Source organism: Diabrotica undecimpunctata, chromosome 7, assembly GCF_040954645.1.
Source record: "Diabrotica undecimpunctata isolate CICGRU chromosome 7, icDiaUnde3, whole genome shotgun sequence".
NCBI classification, from domain to species: domain Eukaryota; kingdom Metazoa; phylum Arthropoda; class Insecta; order Coleoptera; family Chrysomelidae; genus Diabrotica; species Diabrotica undecimpunctata.
The window spans coordinates 149,166,678-149,188,344 of NC_092809.1; the positions used below are offsets into that span (position 1 = coordinate 149,166,678).

At 31.5% G+C, this 21,667-nt stretch overlaps 1 protein-coding gene across 1 annotated transcript; it reads left to right on the plus strand.

The window, feature by feature from the left end:
- The first annotated feature begins 1,582 nt into the window (after positions 1-1,582).
- Positions 1,583-20,885, plus strand: LOC140446028 (retinol-binding protein pinta-like). Its single transcript, XM_072538530.1, has 6 exons — positions 1,583-1,805; positions 5,830-5,989; positions 6,800-7,046; positions 10,942-11,052; positions 14,936-15,038; positions 20,652-20,885. Exons 1-6 carry the CDS (start codon positions 1,667-1,669, stop codon positions 20,798-20,800), a joined length of 909 nt encoding a protein of 302 aa, XP_072394631.1. The 5' UTR covers positions 1,583-1,666; the 3' UTR covers positions 20,801-20,885.
- Positions 20,886-21,667: the final 782 nt, after the last annotated feature.

Sequence of the window (21,667 nt, forward strand, 5' to 3'; positions counted from 1 at the left end):
GCTTTGTTTGGTCTGAGTGTGTTAATGCAAAGATGTTTGGATGTAAACCAAGACCTCTACGTAGGTTTCATAGATTTTGAGAAGGCCTTTGATAAAGTCGGACACCAAAAGCTGTATGAAATCCTAAGAAGCAAAACATCGACAGTCGCGACATTTACATCATATCCAGGTTGTACTGGGGACAAACAGCAAAAATCAAAGTTGATAATGAGTACACCGAAGAAATTGAGATTCGTCGAGGTGTGCATTAGGGTTGTGTGCTTTCTCCACTATTATTCAATATATATAGCGAAACAATATGGCAGGAAGCGCTCCTAGAGCAAAACATTGGTATGAACATTAACGGAGAGTTAATTAACAATATGCGATACGCTGATGCCACGCTAATAGTAACAGATAACCTAGCAAATTTACAGTTTTTGATGGAAATCATAAACACCCATAAAAATAAGTATGGTCTAAAACTGAACATCAAAAAGACTAAATTCATGATTGTAACAAAGAAGCTATACACCAATGTGAATTTAACCATACAGTCAGTTGAAAGAGTTACGTCCTACAAATATTTAGGGGTTTGCTTTACTGATACTAATGACCAGACAAGAGAAATCAAGAGGCGAATAGACATAGCGAGACAATCGTTTGTCAAAATGAACAAGTTCCTATGTAGCCGGGACATAAATATAAACTTAAGAACGAGAATGTTAAGGTACTATGTTTTCTCCGTTCTGCTGTACGGCATGGAAGCCTGGACACTGAAAAGGACAAACATCAAAAACATTGAGGCATTCGAGATGGGGTGTTACAGGAGAATGTGGAAAATACCATGGACAGAAAGAGTAACAAATTAAGATGTTCTGCTGAAGATGAAACAGGAATGCAAAGTCATAAAAACCATACAAACGAAAAAACTGGAATATCTGGGAAACATAATGAGAGGAGAAAAGTACTGTCGGCTTAGACTCATAATCCAAGGAAAAATCTCGGAAAAGAGAAATGTGGGACGTAGGAGGATTTCCTGGTTGCGAAATTTAAGGGAGTGGTATGGGTGCAGTTCAATACAGTTGTTCAGAGCTGCAGCCAACAAAGTAAAGATTGCTGTGATGGTAGCCAACCTCCGATAGAAGACGATACTGCAAGAAGAAGAATAATACCCCACTTTTGTTATTGTACACACATTTTTCACCTGGGGAACGCCGGGTTAATAACTGTCTATGCTACTTAACGCCACTCCGATAATAACAATATTTTATAAAAGCGTTTTAACAATAAACGGCTAGTTTTTGAACCAGGAATATAAATACTCAATTAAACAAACTTATATATAAATTCACGTATCTTATTTATCTTAGTTATTAATAATTAACTACTTGTATTTAAATTATTTATGTCTTGTTACATCTTTCACAAAAATGTATGTATGACTTTAGTAGTAATCAAATTCTGATTAAAAGCTTTAATTGAGTATTTATTTTTTATAATAACTTAATCGATTAAAAATATCCTTGCCCACCACTGTCAGTGTTTTTTATATAATGATGTAATGTATTTCAGTGTGATTTAAATAATAGATCTCTCACGTCCATTTTTAAATACGTTTTGCACCTTGATACATTAACGAAAAGTTATTCTTATTGAACCATTAGCACGTAACACATCTCTTGAAATGCCTCCGAATGATCTCTTGATCACCGATCGAAATAAAATACGAAAAGTTTGGGAAAAAACCGAAAGTGATGTTATTAAAGATATTCAAATTATAAAAGAATGGCTAAAAACACAAAAACATCTGCCAGAGATTCCAAGTAAGTAAACATTTTAAATTTAAAGCTTTAGAATTAAAATCTGGCATCTGTCAATCGGTGTAGTTTAATAATATTGTTTATAAAATAAGAAAACTTTTTACTAACTTTACTTAATCAGTAGACCCATTTGTACCTTTCGGTGTTGGGCCGTTTAAAATACAATTCATTAAATTACAATATTTGACAGTCTTCTGAGGTGTCCTAGCTCTTAACGAATTCCTTCCTATTGGATGCCATCTGTGTTGCTTCCTGCCAAGTCTTACCCTTACTCTGCAGTATCTGCGAGATGTCACTGTTCCATTCTTTAATGGGTCTTCCTCTTCTGTTCTTCCCTATTGGTTTGGCGTCCCACACTCAAAATAAGAAAAAATTACTTTTTTTTCTGAAAATAGATTATAATTAGCTAATTATTATTAAAAAAAATGTATTGACAAAATATTTTTGCTTCTTGTGTAGCTAGTTTTCAAAGTTTAACGTAAGTTTGTATCCACTCCTTTGACCATAAGAAATCAATTCCTACTATACAAGGTTTTTCAAAAAGGTATGTCATAAATTAAATCACGGATTCCGGGGACAAAAATAATTTGACTGCAACCAACTTACCTTAGTACAAAAGTGTACATAAAAAAAGTTATAGCCCTTTGAAGTTACAAAATAAAAATTGTTTTTTGCATTATCTCCTAAAATACTTTTTATATTTTACACTTTTTATATATACATTTTATAATAAAAATGGACACGTACTTTCTTGTTCTGAAGACATTTTTCATACAAAAGAAACAACAAAATCTAAGCGTACAAAAAAATTTTCAGGTGGGTGTGCAGTGTGCAGCCCTAAATCCCCCCAAACTTTTGAGTGCGTTCAAATCAAATGAATTTTATGGCATCATTAGTTTAACACATTATTTTTAAAACTTTTTTGCCTCTCATCGCTTTTTCAAAAAACTAGTTTTTTCCTAGTTGACCATTAAATTACAATAATTTGTTTCTACGGATACAATAATTACAAACAATTCCATCAATAATATTTACGTCCGGTTCCATCAACAAGATCTAAGTAAAATCTTACCTAAGTTTTGCTTAGTCAAAAAAATTTCTTAGTTGTAATTTGCGTTCCACCATACAAGTTTTTACTTAACTTAACCAAGAAAAAACTTAAGTTCTCAGAAATACCAATTTTGCAAAATTGTCAGAAATTTTTAAATTGTTGACCTGTTATTAATGCAGAAACAGCAAAAAGAGAAGAACATTTGTGTCATTTTTGATGCTGTGTTTAATTCAATGTCATTGTCATTTCAATATTTATTGTAAATGTAAATGGTGTTCTTGTGTATTTTGATATTTTATTTTGTAGCTAGTGCAAAATAAATATAATAGTTTAAACTATGGTACAAACTATATTCTATATATACACGATAAACTATACACTTCGGTGGAACTTACAACAAAAAAAAATATATAAAAATCTTACGAACACAAAAACATCTACGTACGCTATATATACACTATAAACTATTATATACTATATACTACTTTTATACTATAGATTACTATACTACGATATTGGGATATACTATACTATCGATTAAATAAGAATATAAAAATAAAAAATCAAATTAGACCGAAAAAATGCGAGTTAACCTAACATCGACGATCAACAGAAGAAATTTAACCTCACTTATGTGTCAATATATGACAGAAGATAAATTTCAATGCATGCTCGAAGTTAAATCTTTTGCTTAAGTCGTCATAGCAGGTGACTTAAGCTTAAGCAAAAATATTTGTACTTAAGTAAATATTTTTAGTTGGTGGAACGAAACTCAACGGACTTTAGTGAAAATTATTTCTTAAGATCAAATTTTCACTTAAATCGCGTTGGTGGAACTGGGCGTTAATAATTTGAAGCTATCATTTATTGTGTAAATAAGATTAATATTAAAAATTTTAATATTACAATGGCCTACATATTTCAAGAAATGGCAGATATGCATTTAACTTTGGATAAGTTGGAGATCAGAATAAATTATGATTTCAATAAACTATCTAGAATATCGTAGGTGACTGTCAAGGAAATAGTGCAGCAGCCACAAGGCGTTATGTAGTAAAATAACCCAATCGAAATACACTCCATAGATGATTATTTCTGACCATTGATCGTCGTTTACGTTAAACGGGTACATTCCAACCGCCAGTTGCTGGCAATAGTGGTCGTCCAATAATGGATGCAACTGATGAAGACATTTTAGAAATCATTAAAGAAGTCCCTGGTACAAGTACAAGGGTAATAGCTGCTCAACTAAGAATTTGGAGATGTTTAAAGGATCAGCGGCTTAAACCCTATCACTTAACAATGGTTCAAGAGTAATTGTTTGAAGATTATCCTAAAATGATTGGATTTTGCGATTGGTTGTTAATGGAAAACACTCGAAATGTTAATTTTATGAGAAATATTCTGTTTACCGACAAGGCTACCTTCAGTAAAAATGGAATAACAAACCATCATAACGAGCACATTTGGGTCGACGAAAATCCTCACGCCAAAAAAACGACTCATCACCAAAGGACTTTCAAAGTTACTGTTTAGGCAGGAATTGTGGATAACAATCCAAGAGGCCCAGTATTTCTTCCTAACCATAATTTAAATGGTGATAATTATTTGCAGTTCTTGGCAAATGATACAAGAGTATTTGGAAGAAGTGAATATTTCAATAAGGCAAAATATGTGGTTTCTACAAGATGGCGCTCCACCGCATTACAGTAATGAAGTCTGGGAATACCTTTGTAGGCAGTATCCTGGTCGGTGGATTGGAAGGGGTCGTGACGCACCTATTTCTTGGCCACCCAGAAGTCCAGGCCTTAACTCCATGGACTTTTGCTTTTGTGGATTTATGAAAGAGAAAGTGTATTTTGTAACAATAGAGAACGAACAACAAATGAGAGTTAGGATCATTTGAAGCTGCAAAGAATTTCGTCAGAAAAATATGATTTTTCAGCGCATAGGAAAACCTATTCCTTATTAAAACGATACCGAATGTGTAGTGAAGAAAATGAAGATCATTTGAAACATTTATTGTAATATCATATTTATAGAGGTTATAAACATTTTTTGTACTTTTTAATTCATTAAAGCCATTTATTTAGTTGCACATAATTTTTTTAAGGTTAATGAAAAGGGCCGTATTAACTCAATAAAAACTATTTTTTGAAAAAAGTGATAGGAGGCAAAAACATTTTAAAAAACATGTATTAAACTAATGATGCCACAAAATTCATTTGATTTAAACGTACTTAAAAGTTTGTGGGGATTTAGAGCTGCACACCCCCCTTAAAAGCTGCACCTTAAACTTTTTCTGTGCTCTTAGAGTTTGTTGTTTCTTTTTTATGAAAAATGCTTTCAGAATAAGAAAGTAACTTGTCCATTTTTATTATAAAATGTCAAGTAGTTTAGAAGATAATGCAAAAAAACAATTTTTATTTTGTAATTTCAAAGGGCTGTAACTTGTTTTGTGTACACTTTTGTAATAAGGTAAGTTGGATTTAATCAATTTATTTTTGTGCCCGAAATGCGTGATTTAATTTATGACATGCCATTTGAAATAACCAGTATTTTTTTTCATTTATGCAAAACCTGTTTAATTTCAATAAAATTTATGTAATTTTTTAAGTTTCGTTTATATTTTTTTATTGTGCTAAAATCAGCAGCATTTTGCACTCTTCTTTGTCAAATGAATGATTTTATTAAGATAGTTCTTCGTTTTCAGTAGTTATTAATTTTTTTTTTCCTATACTAACAGAGTGTTTCGCCTAAATTATGTTCCTTATGATTCCATATGGTTTTATTTATGGTAATTATGTTCCATATGGTTCTGTGCTAGAAGTTTTAAGATATATGTTTGGCCCATTTATAATCTTGATTTTAAATGATACAAAAACTTCCTACCTAATAAATGTTTTAAGTTTTGTTTATGATCAATATAACCTATCATGTAAGTTTATAAAATCAACATAATATAAATGATTTTAGCGGACAATATGATTGAATTTTTTCTCGTAAACTGCAAATTTAGTATCGAGAAAACAAAGCAGACCCTGGATATGTATTATACTGTCCCTAATCTTGTATCTGATTTATATAAAAATATTAATCCTTGTACTTCAGACGTGGATATTGCGTATGAAACTGCGTAAGTAAATATTCAATATATTTTTTTTTAATTTAATTACATATTCAAAAAATATAAGAGAAAAATGAAAAAAAGTTGCATTAACCTTGGGTTAATCAAAAAACCCAATGTAACTACATTCAAAGAATTACCTCCTTTTAAATGTAGTTACATTGGGTTTTTCGATTAACCTTGGGTAAACCTTTGCGTTTGAAGTTCAAAGCTACCATATATTTCCAACGTTAAAAAAACTTTTTTTGCACATAGTAACAAAAAACACCACTATGTTGTTACTAGCAAAGGTTTTTAATATGCAAACTCTACAATTCTAAGTTACGGTAAGATCAATAATGTTTTTAGTAGATAATATATGGTAGCTAATTATAATTTATTCTCTGACAGCCCTGAAGAAGCCAAATTAATTCTCTTTGGCGAAAACGTTCGGCGAAACAATTGATACTCATTAGAGTCGGTATCAATAAAGTGTTATGAATCATTTCGGCTTATTTCAGCCTCATCAGGCATTTGGGCTGATATAAATTCAAACTCGGAAAGTCCAACGTATGTCTACTAAAACTTCACCACTGGAGTGGATAGCATTGATTAAATGATGAAATAATAAAATCACAAAACAGTGTTGCTCGATTTTCAATAAACAATGAAATTCATTTAGAATCATTACTTTTAATTTGAGATGTTAATGTTGAATAATATAAAATTTTATTAGATACTTTATTATATTTTACTATAATTTTTTTATTAAATTAAATAATAAATTAATTTAAATATAAATTAATAAAAATTTTAACTAATAGATAAATATGTTTTCAGAAATTTTGTGTGCGTACCAGTCCTTACTCCGTCCTTACATAGGTTGACTATAGTGCAATATAAAGATTCCGAAAATGGAGATGTAAGAAAAATGTCAGCTCATGGCTTAAAAAATCTTTACGAGATACGAATTCATGAAGACCTCTCAATGGGTGAAATATATATTGTCGATTGTACACATATTAAATTCAGTGTAGTAGCTAAAATAACTCCTCTGTTCTTGAAGCAAGTAGCTTTTGTTTTAGAGGTAAGTTTCTATTCGAGTAATATATTTGATTTAATTTTCGGATATACTTGCTTAATATAATAACAAAATATCAAAATTAACTTTTAAGTTATCTGTTCTATGATTTGGTCCTGCTTCGTTCTCTTTTTATTGCGCCTTGTATGGCATATTTTGGAACTCCACTTTGTTCATGCGCAGAAATCGTAGCATTTATATTCCGATAGATCGTTTATTATTATTATTAATTACATATACACACATATACATATATATATATATATATATATATATATATATATATATATATATATATACATATATATTCTTCTTGCAACAAGCTACAACAGTCTGTGTGAAGAGGATGATATTGTTCTTCTAGACACTTCATAAGAGAACAACATAAAGAGTTTATGAACATTTTAGGAAAAAGATACATCATCGGTGGCGACTTTAATGCAAAAAATACCGACTGGGGCTCTGGGCTAACTACAACTAAAGGAAAAGAACTATTGTCAGCTGTTAAGGAACAAAAGGGTAAAGTAATCTCTACTGGTAGACCAACATACTGGCCTACCGATAGAAAAAAAATTTCAGACCTGATAGATTTCTTTATTTACAAAAATATCTCAGCTAACTATCTGGATATCAATGACGGCTAAGATATAAACTCTGATCACTTACCGATAATTTTAACTATGAGTGATACAGTGATTAAAAAAGGGTTTAATCCAATATTGACTAATAAAAAACTGACTGGGAAAGCTTCAAAACAAACCTTGAACACAAAATTAATCTTGCTTTTCCATTGAGAAACACGAGGCAACTTGATGACGAATGAGAAGTTTTTATAAAAAATATCCAACAGGCAGCTTGGGAAAATACTCCCACAATAACTTCTAGAACAAAAAGGAACAATTTTTCAAAATAAATCAGAGAACTCATAGTAGAAAAAACGAAGTTAAGAAAAAAATGGCAGCAATACAGAGCTCCATGAGACAAAACTAGTCTAAATAATGCTACACAAAAACTAAAAAGGGAGATACAGAATATATAAAATTCAACAATTAATTCTTTTTTAAGTAATTAAATTAAATTTTAAGTAATTTAATTAACAGCTGACCAGAACACAGATTATTCGTTATGGAAGGCATCAAAAAGAATGAAGAGAGCTCCTCAAGTTGGGAAACGGCAACTCGGCTAGAAGTAACAAACAGAAAGCAGAACGATTGGCAGATCATTTAGAAAACACGTTCAAACCCAACGATAATGATGGTGAAAAACTGAGATGGGAAGAACCATTCCAAACTGAAGAAAGAATAACATTGACATCACTTAGAGAAGTATCAACAGAGATAAAAGAGAATATAAATCCTAAGAAAGCTCCAGGATATAATCTCATAACAAGAGAACTATTAAAAAATCTACCAAGAAAAGCCATAGTTAAGCTGACATACCTAATAAATGCTGCTTTTAGATTGAGATATGTTTCCAGACTCTGGAAAGTAGCCAAAGTGATTATGATCGCCAAACCAGGTAAATCTCCTAATGAAGTGACATCCTATCGACCAATATCACTCCTTCCGGTGATGTCAAAACTATTTGAAAAACTTCTATTGAAAAGAATAAAACCAATAATAGAAAGAAAAAATCTTATACCAAATCATCAATTTGGTTTCAGAAATCAACATTCCACTATAGATCAAGTTCACAGAATAACGAAAATAATAGAAAATACATTAGAAGAAAAGAAAGTCTGCTCTTAAATCTTTTTGGACGTAGCACAGGCGTTTGATAAAGTCTGGCACGACGGTTTAAACTATAAACTGAGAATGTTCATGCCTAAACAGTTTTCAGAAATCTTGAAATCATACATTGCAAATAGATATTTCAAAGTAAAACAAGAAGAAGTATACACCGACTTAAGGGAAATCAAAGCTGGCGTGCCCCAAGGGAGTGTCTTAGGTCCGGTGCTGTACCTATTGTATACGTGCGACATTCCAGAGCTAGAAAAAAACACTGTGAAGAAGCGACTGATAAATTGCAACTATCAGTAAATAAAATACATAACTGGACCAGAAAATGGCAAATAAAATTAAATGAGACTAAATCTGCACACATTAACTAAAAAAATAGAAAATTTTAAAGTTAGAATAAATGATACCCAAATTACTTATGCAACATCAGCAAAATACTTGGGCATCACCCTAGACGCGAAGCTGCGCTGGAAAGTCCATGTCAAAAAGAAAAGAGGAGAGCTTGATATTAGATATAAGAAATTGTATTGGCTGATTAGAAAAAATTCAAAATTATCAATTCATAATAAATTATCGATCTACAAGCAAGTACTGAGGCCAGTATGGGTACATGGGTGCCAAATCTGGGGTTGTACCAAAGCTAGTAATCTACATATTATCCAGAGATTTCAAAACAAAGTATTGAGAAACATTGTTGACCTGGGGTCAAGGACCTGGGTATGGAAACTGTGATCGAAATAATAAAAAGAACAGCAGCAAGTCACAAGCGGAGGCTGCATAGTCATGTGAATGTCGAGTCAATCCAGCTGCTTGACAACACTGAACTAAAGAGAAGACTCATAAGGACAAAATCATTTAAGTTATTGAAAATGTGTAACAGTTTAGTATAAAAAACAGAGTATAGGGCTGTAAAGTTATTGCATGTTAGTTGTAGTGCATTAGCATAGATAAAATAAGAGTAAGCCATAGGGTTAGCCCTTAGATTTAGGTATTTGCTGTTTATTAAGTTTGGTCAGAAAATACCGCACAGATGTTAAAAAAATTATTTGGTTCTTTCAGGGCTTTTTTCTCGGTTTGTCTAATAGGATCCTTTGAGTTTCTAAGAACTCTACCAATGTTTTTTTAGTTATTTAACCATATTCGGAAGGAAAACTAGAGATGTCTTCTTCATTTTGAGAGATGATGATTGTCTCAATTGGAATGTGACTTGGGGTTACAGAGTAATTGAAACCTGTCGCTAAAGCTTTAGTACCAATGGTCGACATAGGGAAATTAGAAAAGTTGTGAACCACTACAGTGGGTTTCAAAGTTGTAGGTATTGGAATTTTTTCGGCAATTAGATGCGCTAATTTGAGCTTCTGAGTTTTAGTCCTAGATTTAAAAGTGTTTAGGACTGTATGTGTAATGATACGGTCTAGACTGTCCCATAATAAAGGATGTACATTGAAAGAATAAAAAGATGACCAGATTTAAAAATATTGATATTTGTGACATCTAGATTTCATCTAGTGAAATGAATAGCTTTATGAAAAAGCCCAAAACTGGCCTTTCTCAGAATTTGGGAGATAGAAGAAGAACATCTATGGTGTCTTCTTCAGGACTTCCCAGTTTCATTTTTCTGAGCCCCCAGTCTCTCTAGTTCCCAGATATTACTACAATAATCACTAATCAAAGCACTATTGATACTGGGAACAGCGGACTTATACCGTCGATCGTGACATGGTTTTGGAGTAGGTTGGCGTGGGGGTTGGCACAAGGGTTAGGGCGAATATTTCTGACGAAACAATTTTGATTAAAGGGTTAAGCGGACGATATTTTCTTTATAAGAGCTCTCCATATCTCTAATGTGCTCCCCACTATATATAGTAATTGACAATTTCGAGATGCCAGTAATATCCGCAGCAATGCTCAAACTCATATGTCGGCTACGATATAATGATGATAAATTCGTAATTTGGCCCCACTACAGCGATGCTTTGGTGTCTAAAGATGATACATCGTATTATCCAGCTCACGATCACGATGAAGGTGTAAACAGATTCATCCCTACCGTTTCTTGAAGTTATCATAAAGAAAAACCAATTTCAGGGGTTTCTTCACTTACATCAAAATTGCATCAAAAATTGCATCATATATCATAAATATATGTTTTTTTTTTTCAGAGGGTGCACAGTTTAAGGACACACTCAATACATTTTATTTATGCCCCGTCATATTATCACCACACAATAAATTTATTTAAATCGGTATTAAAGAAAAAGTTATCAGATAGGGTAAGTACATTTAAACTTAAATTATAATTAAATTATTAAAAATAATTTGTTCTTTAAAATCTGATATATTTTTTTATTTACATGATTACAACCATCTGCCCACATAGGGTAGATTGCATTTAACATTTATTGTGTTCAATTTCATGATATGCAAAGAGTTATTCCACTTAGTAGATCTTAAAAATAATAATCTGATATATTATTTATAACAACTAACTATATCAGCAGAAAATTTGGGCTAGAAAGATAGTTCTATACGTATACAACAATGTATACTCATTGAATTTCTTGGCCCTGACCTTGAACTATTTTTTTGTTGAAAAATAAAAATTGAGCTTTTTGCTTTATAAGTAAGTCAACACATCCAACACATCTGATCGTTAATGATGTGTCTCATCTGTTTGATTATATTTAAATATTAAAATTCAACAAAATAATTAAAGCAGATAATAAAAACTAAACTTTAAGAAAGTCTTTAGGTGATCTTAAACCAAAGTTATGGCAGTTTTAATTTTAACTCTAGTCTAAGGCATTAAATATATGCACGCTAATGTGACTTAAATTGTAAGTTTTTAGAAATTGACGAAAATTTAGAATTTGCTTTGAATTTACAAAGCTAAAATAGTGAAAACCATAAGAAAGTGGAAATATTAAAAATATTGCCCATTATGTTCAAGACAAAGTCGTATATGGTTAGTAAAGGAATGTCGAATGTAGCATTTCAGATCCAACGCTAAAAAAGGCACTGTACTCGAATTTTCATCTTATCCCCTACTGTGCATTCGTTGTTCTATATTATATTCTTGATGTGTCTCACAACAAATAGTCCAGTGGAGTTAGTCCTGAAAATATTGGGGGCCATTTCACAGTACTACCGTATCTAATCCAACTGTTACTACCAGTTAGCCACTATTATTTGGCACACGCCCAACATCTTTTGTACGATGCGGTGTTCTTTGTCACATTGAAACCATATATTTCATCTACGTTAAAACGTTCAAAATAAACGGAAAAGGATAATGCCAGTAAAACGTTTCAACGTTTGGCATTCTTCTCCGCAGGTAGCTGTAGCTTCCTCCGTGGTTATTGTTAGTTGTTGCCCTGGAAACCATCAGCGTCTTCTAACTCTAATGCCACAAATTGATGGCATTGCTGCTGTAGTGATGCTTTCTTAAGTTAATATGCTGCTTCTTCTAACTTGGCTGCACCGTAGTGAAGACGACAAATAGTCAGAAATACGTATATATACGGTTGCCTTCCATAGATATACCGATATACGTAATATATATATATATATATATATATATATATATATATATATATATATATATATATATATATATATATATACAAGAATTACTGGATATTAGTGACTGTCAATATAAACAAACTATATATATATATATATATATATATATATATATATATATATATATATATATATATATATATATAAACAAAATAAATATATTTTGGCAAAGGAAAAGAACCATTCAAAACGTGTTTTCTTGGCATAAAATCGAGTACATCTTGCATCAATAAAAAGTCAGACATAGATAAACTGAGCAACATTTATTGTTACTTACTGGAAAAACATCCAAAATAAAATTAATATCTACCTGCACCCGTACCCACACAAATTACAGTTATATGCATAACATGTTGCATACCATTAAGACAGGTTTAAAAATTAAAATCACCTAAGATGGGCCTCTAGTATTTCTTAAAAAGAAATATGGGATTAAGTACACCTAATTACTTTTTAATCATAGGATTTTTTCTTTTTGTTCTCTATGTGCCAGAGTTAAAACACACCAGTAAAAGATGACAACAAAATTTTTACTATTTTTACCTAAATTTTAAAGAATTTTAAAATGTATTTTGTCCACTATTTTATATTTTATGTGTGTGTTATTAATGTTGAGTGTCTATGCTTTTATAAATAATCTCAACGACTAGTAAGTTGCACTGAAGATTTGTGATATTTTATAAATATTTACAATTTTTCTTATTACATTGTCTTGAAAAAGGAATAAAACCATTCCGAGAGCTAGACAAAAAGTCTAAGAGTGTTTCATTAACATCCCGGCCAATTTTCTGACTGCAACCCTAATAAACTGTGTTGTTATATATATATATATATATATATATATATATATATATATATATATATATATATATATATATATATATATAGTAAACTCTTAAATATTGGGGAAATCTGCAAGAAAGACTCTAATGTGTATCAATTTTTTCGCCGAACGTTTTCGCCAAAGAGAATTAATTTGGCTTCTTCAGTGCTGAAAGAGAATAAATTATAATTAGCTACCATATATTATCTATTAAAACATTATTGATCTTACCGTAACTTAGAATTGTAGAGTTAGAATATTAAAAAACTTAGCTAGTAACATAGTGGTGTTTTTTGTTACTATGTGCAAAAAAAGTTTTTTTGTAAGGTTTGAAATGTATGGTAGCTTTGAACTTGACACGTAAAGGCTTACCCAAGGTTAATCGAAAAACCCAATGTAACTACATTTAAAAGGAGGTAATTCTTTGAATTGTCGGCAATAACTAAATTTTTGATTTTTAGATAGTTTAAAAGTAAGGTTCTGTTTTAGCCAGAACGCAAGCGCTGACAACTTCATTGTTCTTATGAATCTTTATGTCGTTAAGGTTCATTGGTAAAAAACGAATGAATTTAAATCCCAGTGTAGGGAAATATTATTTTGATTTACTTTATTTAATTATATTATATTGTTCATGTATTATTGCATCTTATTGAGATGTATCTAAGAAAAGCAAGGGAATGTTATATATTTTTTTGTGTTAATGAAAATTAATTATAAAGGTATGTTAGTTGTTAATGGATATATCAGTCAAGTTAGTTATCTGTGATATAGTATTGTTCTTGGTATCTGATTTAAGTAACAAGTGGTATATATCGCTTAGATTCTTGATGTCACTCTTAACATTAATGGAGAAATCGTTAAGGAAAATATAAGACATTTCAATGAACTCTCTTTTAGATTTATTGTTCTCACGGTGGAGAATTGTGGTGTTAGTATAGTCCATGAGATGACCAGTGGAATGGACATGTTTGGCTAATGCACAACGGTCAGGGTGAAGTCGAGAATCACTTTTGTGTAGTGTAATACGTGATTTCAATAATTAAGATGTTTGACCGATGTAGGAATTATTGCAAGAGAGACATGGAATGTTGTAGACAATATTACTAAGCCTATCTATGGGAGTCTTATCTTTTATCTTAGAATAAAGATTATTAATTGTTAGGGCTGATCTACAAGCCACATTAAGTTTAATGTTGTTATTATTATTGCCAAAGCTATTTTCAACACTTTTCAGAATCCTTGTTAACCCCGGAGTGATATCTCTGAAATATGGTAGTGAAAAATATTTGTTTATAGGAGTATTCGAGACTGGGTTCCCACTTAAGACATCAGGATCAGCATTGTTAGTCGCGAAGGAAGGTGTAATATCTTCGTCATGGATAGTATTAAACAAAATCTTATTAACTAATGGTGTTGGATAAGCGTTTGAAATAAAAAGTTTCTGTAGGCAGTTTCTGTAGTTTCGTTCGGCGAAACAATTGATACACATTAGAGTCTTTCTTGCAGATTTCCCCAATATTTAAGAGTTTACTATTTAACTAATCTGCAAAGATTAAATTTCTTTTCTATATATATATATATATATATATATATATATATATATATATATATATATATATATATATATTATATTGTATTATATTATATTACGTACACCTTTTAATTTTAATTTTTTAACAGAGCTAAATTCTAAATAGCATCTATAACGTACATTTTTTTATGTTTTTTTAAGAGATAATATCTTATTCTAGGTATACAGTCATAAATCACTTGATGAATTGCTCGAATATCTTCCATTGGACGTGTTACCGAGTGACTTCGGAGGCAAGCAAAAATCCTGCGATGAACTGGCAGGTAATAAAAAGTCTTTTTATTTTTAAAATATGTTTTATTGTTTTTATTGGTGTATCCTGATATAACACGTAAGAACATTAGCATGAAGTTTTTAAACATATGTTTGTCGTTTTTTCTTTAATATATTACTAAACAAGATATTCTAGTACCTGTCAAAGTAATTCTTCTTACAATATTTGTACAAAACAAATTGTGTTGAGTGACTTGAATGCGCATGAATATGTAATTTAATTATCTGGGCAGTTTGTGCATACATAAACTTAAATAACGCTTAATATACCATAAGTTATAATAAAATCGTTTTAGTATAACATAAATTAACAATCAGAATAAAAATGTATTCTTTAAGTTTGTGTGATGAGTTTAAGCCCTACCCCTTGATGCTGACCTGATATGGTCATCTCCAGTGAGAGAATCACGTGTCAATGTTACTGGTCTGTTGGCCATCGTCGCTTTAGTATTACACAGACATATATTGGTTAAAAAAATGCAATGTTAATTTTGATGAACATCAGTTAAAACCAGAATTGTTACAATTATCCAAGATGAATGGACAAGAAAGTATATATTGCAGATGAATTGATACATGAACATGGACACAAAGTGCTGAGATTGCTATCGTATCACCCAGATTTTTATGCTATTAAATTATTATGGTCAGATTGAAATATGAAATAAATTGGCAGAGATCGATATAGAGATGAACATGTTTTAAGTATGTATAAGTAAGCAATTTAAAAGTGTAATGATCTCGCCTGGGCGAAGAGTATAGAACATACTAACAGATTCATTGAACAGTGCTTTATTAGAAAACAAAATATCTGTAATATTAATATCGAACCTGTAATTATCAACATTGGAGATAACAGTTCAGATTCTAAAGTTAATGAAAATGAAATATAAGTCATGTTATGATCCATCTTGTTGGAAATATATCTTGTGATCTTCGCCCTTTGCTACGATGTATTATTCTAATATCTATTTTTACATGGTTAACCAAAACCATGTACTTAGTCAAGTATGGTGCAAAAGTATGGAATAAATTCATTATTTTAGAAATAGAAGATTTTTAAAAAATCTTAAGACCCTTTTATAGATAAAAGATATTTATGCAATTTCATAATTAGAGTGTGACATGACAGAGCAGAATTGTCAACTGACAGACACACGTACATAGGAGTGAGGCATAGAAATATATAAATATATTTCATGTCTGTGACATAGAACCGACTGGAGTCAAATACAAATGGAATTAAAACTGAAATAAATGAAGATTAAAAATGAAAAGTTAAGATTAAATAGGATATTTACAGCCGGTTTCCGAAAGGCTGATCATTATCAAAATTAGGTAATCTACTGTTAACAGTCGATTAAATGCATTTTGAGTTGCAGAAACCTCGATCAAACTTTAATCACATAACACACATTAACTAATCTAACAAGCAAATAATCGATGATTAACAGCCTGTCAGAAGTATTTTGGGTTTCCGAAACGCTAATTATCGTTTTATCTATGTCAAACTTCTGTCATACTAGCTTGTCAGGTAATCTGAGATTTTTGGACGATTAATCCCATAATCTTTGGTTATGTACCAATGGTTGTAAGTAAATAAAATAAAATCTTTGGTTACGTTGTAAGATACATAAACCTAAGGTGTTTTATAAAAAGCTGTTGTTTAGAAAGAACCCAAAAATATTGTTACAAAGGTTCAGTTTAAGAATTAAAGATGATAAATGACAAATTGGTAAACATTAACGAACGACACAAAATTATTAGTTAGGTAGGTTATGTTTGTTTGTTGATTTTCAGAATGCAGATTACACATAAACAGGAATGATGGTAAAGTGAAACAGCAACATTACTTTCTTAATTTAGAGCAAGATAAAGAACAATTCGTACAGAAATAATAAACTATTACAATCGATTCTACTGTTTCCATGTAAAATCGTATGTCAAATAATCTATAATCGGTGATCACGTAATTTTACCATAATTTTCGTTTGGGAAACCTCTCGCTTGTTAACAATTGATCAAATTTGATACTTGATTATATGATTGGAGATTTGAATAACGTTTCGGAAACCGGCCGCTAGACGACAGAATATTTAGTAAATAATAGAAATTTGACTGAAGGGATGAATAAAAATGTGGACGCCAACTATTTTTAGAATAAAAATATTAAGCTTTCGCTACGGAAGGGTCAAGTTGTTTTGTAGTTGACGGAGGGGGTATATTATGTACCCCATGCATTTTTATAGATTAAATATTAAAATAATGCAATAATTTTAGTTAAAACATAATTAAAACAAATGCAAGTATTTTTTATTCAATATAAGTAACAATAAAAAAATATATGGTGTCTTGAAAAAATTAATTATTGTTTTTTGATTAGCTTTACATTTTGTACATATTATTATTTGAATTGTTGTGGTTGTTTGATGTTCAGCACAAACAAAGAATTTACAAGAATTGCACGTTTTTCTGATTTTACGGTCCTTCTTGCGTGGACAAAGTAAACATCGCCCTGAGGATTTCAAGATGGTGGCGTCGTTTTCGCGATTCTCCCTTGGTGGCGGTGGGCATAATTCGTACATCGCGTTTATAATTCGCTTATGGAATTTTTGTGGACTTTGTAGTCGCCTATCGACATGGGGCTTTATAAGTTCTTGACCCAGGTTTAGTAAAAATTCTCTGCGTCTGTGAGAAGCTTCATACGCACGAATGGAATTCTTTGTCGTCCACAGTACGTATGCATTCAGACCTGCAATGTCTAGAAGATTTTGAAACAAAACAAATGGCCATTTCTTAGAGGCTCTTTTACAAGAATATTCATTTACCATCTTATCCATAGTATCTACGGCACCTTTTGTAGAATTGTAATGCAAGATTATGTCTGGCTTATAGTCCGTCTCTTCTCCTCTAATTTTATCGTCGTTATGTTCTGTACTCAATAAAATTAAATTACTGCCTTATTCTTTTTAGGAACGTAAGACGCCAGGGTTATTTCCTCAGTGAAGGCAAAAACTGAGGACTTTTCTTGTCTAGAAATATTGGGTAGTAGGGCTGGAGGGATATCCTGCTTGTTTTTTCGAAGTGTTCCACATAATGTTATTTGTCGATCTAGGAGTTGTTTTGCCAAGGGAACACTGGTAAAGAAATTATCAGTAGTGATGCCATAACCAGTTTTTAGAAATAAGACCAAATCAAGTACTACTCTTTTGCCCTGGTATTTTTCTGGTGTGTTACCATCTTTTCCAGTATAAATCTGAAGGTTAGCAGCATAGGTGATTGTTGCATCAACTAGAGCCCATATTTTGATGCCATACTTGGCTGGTTTTGATTTAATGTAGACTCTAAATGGACACTTACCTCTAAAACTTACAAGTTGTTCATCAACAGTTAGATGAGAGTGGCACTTAAAACTTTCTTTACAGTGTTCTACAAACTTTGTAAACACTTCCCTAAAAGCTGCTAGTTTGTCAGAACTTCTACGTTCTTCTCTAGTGTTCAAATCATCAAGTCGCATAAGTGAAATTAAATCTAGAAATCGGTCACGTGACATGGCAGCCGAAAAAATAGATCGACTGTACAAAGGGTTTCGACACCACAAGAAGTGCACTGGTTCCCTGTTGGCTTTTAGCGCACTCGGCGTAATCAAGAGTCCCAAGACCGCATAAATTTCCACTGAATCAGTGGGCAATCAGGTTCTTGTTTTATTAGGATTTTTCCCATTCCAATCCTGAAAGTATTTCTCCGCTTTCTGGTTTGTACATTTGACGATGATCTCTACAATTTTCTCATCTACAAATAATTTAAAGCAATCACTAATTTTAGCGACATTTTTAGATTTTTCTGTAAGCCCTGGTTTTTCGAGCAAGTTTTTTGTGCGACATCTAGTTTGTCGTAAAGGACGATTTTTCCAAACTGTACCATTCTTGAAAATAAATGTGGAATCTACTGCCCCCAAAACTGGTTTATCAGAATCATTACTGTCGCTCTCAGATTGCTAAAATATAATAAACTCAAGATAGAAATATCGTACATAAAACAAAAATAAAAATTACCTGCAGAATTTTAGGCTCATATTCCGCTACTTCTAAATTATCATCTAATTCTAAATCATCCGATAAACTATCTCTTTCAGAAAGGTAATCATCATCACTTTCCTCTAACCACTGCACTGCAGTTTGTCGTAAAGGACGATTTTTCCAAACTGTACCATTCTTGGAAATAAATGTGGAATCTACTGCCCCCAAAACTGGTTTATCAGAATCATTACTGTCGCTCTCAGATTGCTAAAATATAATAAACTCAAGATAGAAATATCGTACATAAAACAAAAATAAAAATTACCTGCAGAATTTTAGGCTCATATTCCGCTACTTTTAAATTATCATCTAATTCTAAATCATCCGATAAACTATCTCTTTCAGAAAGGTAATCATCATCACTTTCCTCTAACCACTGCACTGCAGTTTCACGATCCTGTTCTTTCCGAAGGTCTAACTTTATTTTTTTCGACATATCGGTAAATCGTGTAATTACAAATGGATAAACTGAAACGGTATGTTAGCACTAAGTCATCCACAGGACTGATTTGTGTGTTATTGCAAACAACAGGTTTGGTGCCGTGCGCAAAACGTCTGGTTTAGTCAGTGGCGTCGACCGCAATGAACTGTACCGCGGTTGACGGAGGGGGTACAACTTGTACCCCAAGCACAGTGCTGCACTTTTCATAGGTAAAAATATGTCAAATTGAAAACAAATGGTTGGATATGCTTTTACACATTCCAATGAAGAAGTAACTAGAACAGTTAAACAAAATTCCAACATTTTTAAAAATTATTCATGAAAAATCGAATATGGGGTACAATCTGTACCCCCCTCCGGTAGCGGAAGGTTAAAATAAAATAAAAAGTTAATAATTGAATAAAATCAAAAGAAATTACAATAAAATAATTATTAAAAGAAAAATCACAAACATTTGACGTTTGTAAGGTAACAACATGTAAAATATAAAACTTTTGATTATTAATAACAGCCCATTAGTCAAGAACAATTCACAGCGAGGCGTATTATTTAATATCGGGACTGGACTTCCATTATTTATTTTGTAGCTAGGTTTATTACCTGTTCAGATTCTAAAAATATGGTGTTTGGTAACACATTGTTCTTTATTATTCATATCTTTAGTTAGAAATTCCTTGCTATATCTTTTTTTCATTAAAAATATACAGATTAAAGGAAATAATTTGTTTAATTTGAATTTTGAGAATTATTTCCGAAGTTGAAATCGAAACGTGAAAAGTGAAAATTAACGTATTTTCAACTAAAATTCTGGTTAATAATTTACAGCAAAGATAATATATAACATAATAATGCTACAAGTAAATACCTTCAGCACCACAAACAAATATTTCCTTGTTTACTTTCTGCTTTTCTCAATATATAGATAAGCTAGCAGTGTCTAGTGAGAACACGCCATGACTTTAGTAATGGCGTGTAGTAATTTAAGTCTTGCTCCACCTTATTTTAGTGATTCTTGTGTAAAGGTCAGACAAAATAATACATTGGTATTTACTTTAATACTTTAATATTTATTTATTTTTTAGAATTATGGAAAAATAAAATGTTTGAGTATAAAGACCGATTTGACAAATTGGAGACAATGCAAGTAAATGAAGCACTTCGTCCTGAAAAACTACAAAATGATGAACTTCTAGGCTATTATGGTAATTTTAAGAAAATAGACACGGATTAAATAGTTTATTAACAATTTTTATCGGTGAATGAGAATAATTTTAAGAATTGTTTTACTTAATAAAATATTAAAAAAGTTTAAACCATACGTTTTACCTTATCTATTGACTTTTGATAAAATTTATGGATTATGTTTTTCTTCACGAATATTTCTGTTAAAGTAAATATTCCATAAATTATACGTACTAATTTGTACTATTTTGTAACCCTAATGTCTTTGTGTTTCTGCTTATCCCAAACTTATAAACCCTAATAGAGTAAACTTAGTGCTTGAGTGGCCTAACATAAACCATTGCACAGAAAATGCAAAAGTATGATGTATTTATAGATTGTCCCAATGTGACTAGTCTGTACAGGGTAAATGCACAACATCGATGCCATACTTCTTTGCAAACTTGTATTAAAATAAACGTCACTTTTTACTACTTAGCCTAATCCATCTTTTGTGTTGAGGGTAGCGTAAGTACTAATGCCCACTAACGACCCTGCCTGACTTCCTTCCCTCAGTGGTTCTCAAACATAAATAAGATTTGCTACAACACACTTGGGTTAAATTAAAATAAAATAGAAATTAAGAAATGCCTTTTATGTCAACAGACAGACCGAAAGAAAGTTTTAGATGAAGCGCTCGCCGTTGCCTTGGGGCACGAAACAGCTAGTCAAGCTTCACGGAGTTATCGAGTACGAACTTCTGAAGAGAGTGACAAACGAAACGATAAACTTCCGGAAGAAATCGTACGGAAAGTAGTTCGTAACACGATGCCGAAGAGATGCGAAACCAGATGTTAGAATGGTGGCGACGTAGGTCACATTCGTCGTAAATTGCAAGAAAATAATACAATAGTCAGAAAGCTAGAACAGATCGAAC

Coding starts and splice junctions, on each gene's coding strand:
- LOC140446028 (XM_072538530.1), top strand. CDS start 1,667: ATGCCTCCGAATGATCTCTTGATCACCGATCGAAATAAAATACGAAAA. Junction 1,806..5,829: donor ACATCTGCCAGAGATTCCAA/GTAAGTAAACAT, acceptor AAATGATTTTAG/CGGACAATATGATTGAATTT. Junction 7,047..10,941: donor AAGTAGCTTTTGTTTTAGAG/GTAAGTTTCTAT, acceptor TTTTTTTTTCAG/AGGGTGCACAGTTTAAGGAC.